The sequence below is a fragment of the Oratosquilla oratoria genome, chromosome 12 (assembly GCF_046742065.1).
Source record: "Oratosquilla oratoria isolate Oo_2021 chromosome 12, ASM4674206v1, whole genome shotgun sequence".
Taxonomy (NCBI): domain Eukaryota; kingdom Metazoa; phylum Arthropoda; class Malacostraca; order Stomatopoda; family Squillidae; genus Oratosquilla; species Oratosquilla oratoria.
The window spans coordinates 32,859,270-32,867,072 of NC_134788.1; the positions used below are offsets into that span (position 1 = coordinate 32,859,270).

Here is a 7,803-nt window from a genome sequence, read left to right on the forward strand (position 1 = left end):
CACATTGGAAAGTTTTCTCTCCGGTGTGGGTCACTACATGATGTCTGAGATCACTCTTTCCCGAGAAAGCTGCATAGTACAGGCCACACTTGAAAGGCTTCTCTCCAGTGTGGGTCATGTGTCATTTTAGACAAATCTTTCGTGAGAAAGCAGCATCGCACATATCACACTCGAAAGACTTTTCTCCAGTGTGGGTCATCATGTGACATTTTGGTAAGTCTTTCCTGGGAAAGATGCATCGCACAGGTCACACTTGAAAGGCTTTTCTCCAGTGTGGGTCATGACGTGATATTTAAGAGCATTATTTCCAGAGAAAGCTGAATCACACAGGTCACAAATCAAAGGCTTTTCTCCTGTGTGGGTCATCACGTGTCTCTCGAGAACACCCTTTCCTATGAAAGCTGCATCCCATAGGTCACATTTGAAGGGTTTTTCTCCAGTGTGGGTCATCATGTGATATTTGGGAACACCAACCTGAAAAAGATGCATCACATAGGTTTCAAATAAAAGGCTATTCTCCTTCTCCAGCATGGGTCTTCACGTGTCGGTTGAGATCACCCTTTACTCTGAAAGCTGCATTGCATAGGTCACACTGAAAGGGCTTCTCTCCAGTATGGGTCATCACGTGATATTTGAGAGACCTCTTTTGTGAAAAAGCCGCATCACACAGGTCACACTTGAAAGGCTTCTCTCCAGTGTGGGTCATCACGTGTTGTTTGAGAGCACCTATTTGTGAGAAAGCTGCATCGCATAGGTCACAATTGAAGGGCTTTTCTCCAGTGTGGATCATCACGTGTCGCTTAAGATAGCCCTTTCTTAGAAAAGCTTTATCACATATGTCACAATTGAACGACTTTTCTCTTACTCCAGTGTGGATCACCTTATGTTGTTTCAGATTACCCTTATTTATGAAAGCTTTATTGCATAGGTCACACTTAAAGGGCTTCTCTCCAGTGTGGGTCATACTGTGATATTTGAGAACACTCTTTCGTGAAAAAGCAGCATCGCATAGATCACATTTGAAAGGCTTCTCTCCAGTGTGGGTCAGCATGTGTCGTTTCAGATCCCCCGTTGCTATAAAAGCTGCATCGCACAGGTCACAACTGAAGGGTTTTTCTCCAGTGTGGGTCATCATGTGTCGCTTGAGATCACCCTTTGCTAGAAAAGCTGTATCACAAATGTCACAATTAAAAGCTCTTTCTCCAGTGTGGGTGATCATGTGTTGCTTGAGGTGACCCTTATTTATGAAAGCTGCATTGCATAGGTCACATTTGATGGGCTTCTCTCCAGTGTGGGTCATCACGTGACATTTGAGAGCACTGTTATGTGAAAAAGCCGCATCACACAGGCCACACTTGAAAGGCTTCTCTCCAGTGTGGGTGATCAGGTGTCGTTTGAGATCACCATTTACTATGAAAGCTGCATTACATAGGTTACATTTGAAAGGCTTCTCTCCAGTGTGGGTCATCATGTGATATTTGAGAGCACTCTTTGTTATGAAAGCTGCATTACATAGGTTACATTTGAAGGGCTTCTCTCCAGTGTGGGTCATCATGTGATATTTGAGATTATTCTTAGATGAGTAAGTTGCATAACACAGGTCACACTTGAAAGGTTTCTCTTCAGTGTGGGTCATCATGTGTTGTTTGAGAATACTCTTTTGTGAGAAAGCCACATCGCATACGTCACAATTGAAAGGCTTCTCTCCAGTGTTGGCCATCATGTGTTACTTTGTTGAGTAAGCTGCATGGCACATGTTACACTTGAAACGCTATTCTCCAGTGAGGGTCATCACGTGATACTTAAGAGCACTCTTTCCTGAGAAAGCTGAGTCACACAGGTCACACCAGATTTTCTTTAATGTATGAAGAATATACGGGATCTTCGGATACTTTTCTCAAGGAAATGTAGGTATTTACCCTCGTTCTGAAAGAAAAAATATAACTTTGACATTTAACTTGTTAAGAACATGTAATAAGAGTAACACGACACGAGCGTATACAAATATAGTGGGGCATTAACCAAAATGTAGTTGGGATGGGAACAACCAACTCATATTACATAGCTTAAAGGAAGAAGAGGTTGAACAAGCATTAACCCCTTCCATACGGTGCCGCACACGTAGGCGTCATGGGGAGCGAGTGTATTCGCGAGGCTGCCATATCGGCGTCTTGATTATATTTATTGTAGTCGCCCCTCCATAATGACATTCTTTCTAATTCTTTTGTAATCGCATTTTCTATGGTTATCAAAATTCACGGGTGAAGAGAGAACGATCGATATAAGCGGTGACTATATTTTATGATGCGAGTATTATTACGACACGTCGTACGGCTGGCATTGGTTGCTGCCACCGAGATCTAAGTCCATGACGCCTACGTGTGCGGCACCGTATGGAAGGGGTTAAAAATGATGGAGTCTCACAGAAAAAAGAAACAGAGATTGAATCATTACATATTAATCGGAACATAATACGGCAAAAGTAAGGTTGAATAAATACTGCAGAGGACATGAAGAAAAGAGATTGGTGTATATCATAGCATACATCAGCACAGTTGGAAATAACTAATCTTTGACAAATTTTTGCATAGGACCACTACACACACCATTCAACGGTGTTACAAATCAATGTTATGGCAAAGTAGCATGTAATTGATACTTTAGGGTCTATATGGGGCGTCCCTATGGACAAGAGTCACACATCATTTTGTCTGTGATAGAGGAGGACTCTGCTCACAAAGAAATTATTAAACTTTTATTATACTACCACTGTCCATCCGTTATGCTGTCCCCCAACCCCTTGTTGCTGTCCTCTACAATTTCTATAAATTTCATTGCCTTGTTTCGCCTACCCTGTAGTGGGGGAAAAGAATGCCGCCAGGACATTCTCAGTTGAATCATAAGAGGGGAGAAAAACGGGACGGGGATTGGGAACAGGCATCCTTCTCCCTGTAGCCCCACAGGGGACATTCCTAAAAAAGAGTAAAGGCATAAGAGGGTCTAGGAGTTTTCTAACCAGCACCCCAAGGTTTGGGTCTTTTAATGTGCGTGGATGTGGTACAGATGAGAGTAAAAGGGAAGAGATAGGTAGTACGTTTGTGAGGAGAAAGATGGATGTGTTGGCTTTCAGTGAAACTAAGTTGAGAGGAAAGGGAGTGTGAGTTTGGGAGTGTAATTGGAAGGTTATCAGGAGTGAAGAGAGGGCGAGGGAGAGAAGGGGTGGCTATACTAGTAAGTGAAGAGATAGATGAACGTGTAGTGGAGTGGAGGAAGGTTTCTTCAAGGTTAATGTGGATGAAGGTGAAACTGGGAAAGGAGATGTGTGTTTTTGTAAGTGCATATGGGCCTGGCAGTGAGAAGAATATAGAAGAAAGGGAGGCTTTTTGGATAGATTTAAATAAGTGCATGGAGGGATTAGGAAGGAATGTCAATGTAGTAGTATTAGGAGACCTTAATGCTAGTGTAGGAAATGAACCAATAGACAGAGTGGTTGGGAAATGTGGAGTTCCAGGAAAGAATCGTAGTGGAGAGTTGATTGGATATGTGTCTAGAGAGTTGATGATAGCAAATACAGTGTTTCAGAAGAAAGTCAAGCATAAGTACACATGGGAGAGGGTGGTGGATGGAAGAGTGGTAGAGCATTAATGGACTATGTAGTGGTAGATAGGAGTATAATAGGAAGAGTTAAGGATGTACATGTTCTAAGGGGAGAGAGTGGGGGAATATCAGATCATTTTTTGATGGAAGGTAAGTTGAGAGTGGAGGATAGATGGAGAAAGAGGAAAAGGACAAAAGGTAGGGAGGTGATTAGAGTGAACTCTTTAAAAGAGAAGGGAGAGTAAGAGTATAAGAAGAAGCTGAGAGAGGAGTGGGAGGGAGTGAAGGATAGAGTAGAACTAGGAGTGGAGGAGGAATGAGGATAGTTCAAGGAGGGAGTCACAATGTGTGCAAAGATGGTGTGTGGAACAAGAAGGATGGGAGGAAATAGAAGGAAGGGAAGTGAGTGGTGGGATAAGGAAACAAAGAAGGTTGTAGAAGAGAAGAAGCGAGCTTTCACAGATTGGTTACAAAATAGGATGAGGGAGTCATATCAGAGGTACAAAGAAAAGAAAAGAGAAGTAAAGCACAAGGTAAAGGAGGCAAAGAGGAGAGCAGATGTGAAATGAGGTAAGACTATGACAGAAAATGTTGAAAGTAATAAAAAGATGTTTTGGAAAGAAATTAAGAGAAGATGAGGAGACGAATCAAGTAGAGAAGAAAAGGTAAAAGGTGCAGATGGAGAGATGATAATGGCAGAGAAGGCAGTAAGAGGAAGATGGGCAGAGTATTTTAGGGAGTTACTAAATGTGAAGGAGGATAGGGAGGGAAAGGTAGATGCAGTGAGAAGTGCTAAGAAAATGACTGTGATGAGTGAGGAAAATGAAGGAGAAATAAGGAAGGATGAAGTGAAGACAGTTGTTAAGATGATGAAAGCAGGTAAGGCACCTGGTCTGGATGAATGTCATGCAGAATGTCTAAAAAAAAAAAGGAGGTACAGTGATGATGGACTGGCTGGTGAGGTTATTTAATGTTTGTTGGAGAGAGGGTAGAGTGCCAGAGGACTGGAGGAGTGCCTGTATAGTTCCACTCCATTATAATACATCTTTTTATGTTGAAGATCACTTCCCACTTTTGACTCCATTCACAGACTTTATCCAGGTCTTTCTGTAGTGATTCACAGTCTTCCTCTGTACTTATTCTCTTTAGTAGTTTTGCATCATCTGCAAAGTTCATATAACATTCCACACCTTCATCCATGTCATTTATATATATATGGCAAACATTATCAGAGCCAATACACAATCTTTTGGGACTCCACTTATCATTACTTCCCAGGTCGAGTATTTGTCCGTGACCACCCTCATTTTTTTCCCGGTCAAGAAATCTTCCATCCATTTTGATAACTTTCCTTGAACACTACCTTTAGATTAATTTTTTCTTAGTAGTTTTTTTGTGTGATACTTTATCAAATGCTTTTTGTAGATCTAGGAAAGCACAATCTGCCCTTTCATCCCTTTCTTGCATTATTTCTATTAGCCTCAAGTAAAACCAAATTAAGTTAGTGGCACACGATCTTCCGTCTGTAAATATTATTCATTTAGTTCATCATGTCAGACATTATTTGTTGCATTTTGTTTTGTATTCTAGGTGTCTTTAATTGAAAAATAAAAATTGATATCTTATGAATGAGTTCACATTATGCTTATATTCTATTTGAGACAAGTCTATCATGTTGAATTACGTTGAACCTAGCATACTTTGTATACTTCTCTTTCATTAAGTTTTCTGGTTTGTGACTTTCTGTTGGCATTTTATGTCCACTATTCTGATCGTGAATCATTTTTCAGCCATTTGAACATAATGTCTCAAATATCTGTAGATTTTAGATTGTCTGGTAAGAAGTAATCTAAACTAGGGTCATATGATGCATTAAGATTTAGTATAATATTTCACACTTTCTAGTGTCCAATATGTTCACTAAATCACTCTGTGCTGTTAAAACTTCCTGTAAAATATGATTTTGTTTCCATTACATTAACTGTCATGAAGATCGGAGTAGCAGGTCAGATATAAAGGTACTTGATACCTTGAAACTAGAGCAGAAAATTAAAAAATAAATAAATAAATAAATAAATAAATAAAATGAGGAAAATGTGCCAAGAAATGTTGGTAGACCCGTAAGTCATCATCCCAAATATCTATTTTAATCTGATTACCTCCTTAGTTTAATTTATACAGAGATACTTCATAACAAAATATAGAAACTAGATTTAATATAATTTAAGATTTGCTATAAAATAAAAAAATACAAATATATAATATCTATTAACAAAAAATAAAGCAAAATAATGTCACATATAAGCCAAAATTATATTTCTACACAATTTGTGATAAAATTGAAAATGTAGCACTGAGGGTACATGTACCCCAAGTGGTACATTTGCCCTTTGCAGAGTACAGATGGTGTACAATAATTTGATCATGTTAAGATTAGCAAACCAAATTTTTTTGAAATATTATTCTAAATATTATCCTTATATCAAATCTTTCATAACCTTCTGCAAATAAAGCTAAATTACCTAACATAACCTTACCTAATTTAGTTAAAGGGTAAAATTTAGAATGACATTTAAAAAATGTTGGGTTTGTTAATCTTGACATAATCCCAATAGTCATATAAAAGGATGTATGTAATGGGTCAACCTACTTGATGGATTAATTTGGTTTATATGAAAGTGGCAGTTGCTGATGAGTCTTTCTAAATAAACATTATGTGAGGACAGTGCCTTTATTGTACTAGTAAATGCCCTGTCCTCACATGCTGGTTATTTCCAAATGGGTTCAGTGTATTGAAGTTATCACCATATTTCATGAAGCACCTCATATTTATTAATGTTATCACCATTATCTTATGCACTCTAATAACATATTTCATCACATGAAAATACATATTTCATCTATTTTCCTATTTTAGACTATGGTAATTAAAATTGTTGTCCACAAGGGTTCTGACTTCTGTGGATTCTACCATTATTCCAGAATAATAAAAGTATAAGAATTAGTTTTCTATGATACAATCAAAATACGAATGAAAACAATTTTTGAGTTCCTCTGATTACATAATGCTAGACAACAAACAAATTGTTTTTCGCCATCAGTACATCTCTGTATCGATTTATACCAAGTACAAATCGTATATTATTCCTTGCTCTCGTGACAAAGACTGTATTCATTCTCCTGTCGCAAGGATCATGCTCGTTCAGTCTTTGTCTTCTCTGTTGCCATTATCCTATATCCCTCACATATACTGGCGCATACTTCGGATTCCAATTCTTCAGTATATGGTAAACCTGACCGAGCTCATTACATTAATTGCAGACTTAGGTTAATTCACAACTACAGCCATTCTAACACAGGAAAAATGCATTTCTCACCATACATACAACCTTACGAAGCAGGATTAAGCCACCGTGGTAAGGTACAGGAGCTGTATCGTCCCTAAAGAGGCCTCAGCAGAGATCCATCTGACCTGCAACAATAATGGACGGAATAACTTTGAACGAGGTGAAAACAGCCGCTCCTCTCAGGGTCATTAATGGAGAATGTTAACAAAGATGGCGGAGACACAAAGAAAACGAGTGTCGTATATTATTTTGTAAACTAAAGTTTGTCATTATCATTTATCTACGGCGATATTTCATTGACATGGAATTAGATAGGAAAATCAAGTGCTTAAAACACACACACAAAAAAAATCTCTTGTTGTTGGGAAAGAACAGAAAAATACCTGCCAAACAGTGAATGCATGTAGGGTATACGCTTGATCATTGGTTATCCCAGGAACCACAAAAAAGGGGTACGGACAAAACCCCAACGGACAAAACCCCATTAGACAAAAACCCAGCCCAAAACTTCCATAATAAGCAAAGCGGACAAAAACACAGGAAATGCTTTCCCCTGCGAGCTCCCCTGTGAGCTCATAGTTAGTGTTTTTGTTTTTTTTCTCTCTAAATTCGGGAGTGAAGAATCACTCCCACGTTTGCCTATAAGGCAGCGATCAAATATTGTTGTGTCACTAGATCATCATGTAGATCATACGTAACAACAAGGGTGGACAAAAGTTATGCTACCTTAGCCATATGTATACCAAGAAGGCTACCAGCTCCAAGACTATACGATGGGAATGTTCTAAAAGAACATCGGAGTCATGCCAAGGAAAATCCATCACTGACTTGGAAATCCAAACAATGATTTCATCAACTG

General features: G+C 38.8%; 1 protein-coding gene across 1 annotated transcript; it reads right to left on the reverse strand.

Annotated features, from left to right (window-relative positions):
* Positions 1-500: 500 nt before the first annotated feature.
* Positions 501-7,277, reverse strand: LOC143030657 (uncharacterized). Its single transcript, XM_076193833.1, has 2 exons — positions 6,975-7,277; positions 501-1,926 (listed from the first exon to the last, which is right to left on the reverse strand). Exon 2 carries the CDS (start codon positions 1,721-1,723, stop codon positions 512-514), a length of 1,212 nt encoding a protein of 403 aa, XP_076049948.1. The 5' UTR covers positions 1,724-1,926; positions 6,975-7,277; the 3' UTR covers positions 501-511.
* Positions 7,278-7,803: the final 526 nt, after the last annotated feature.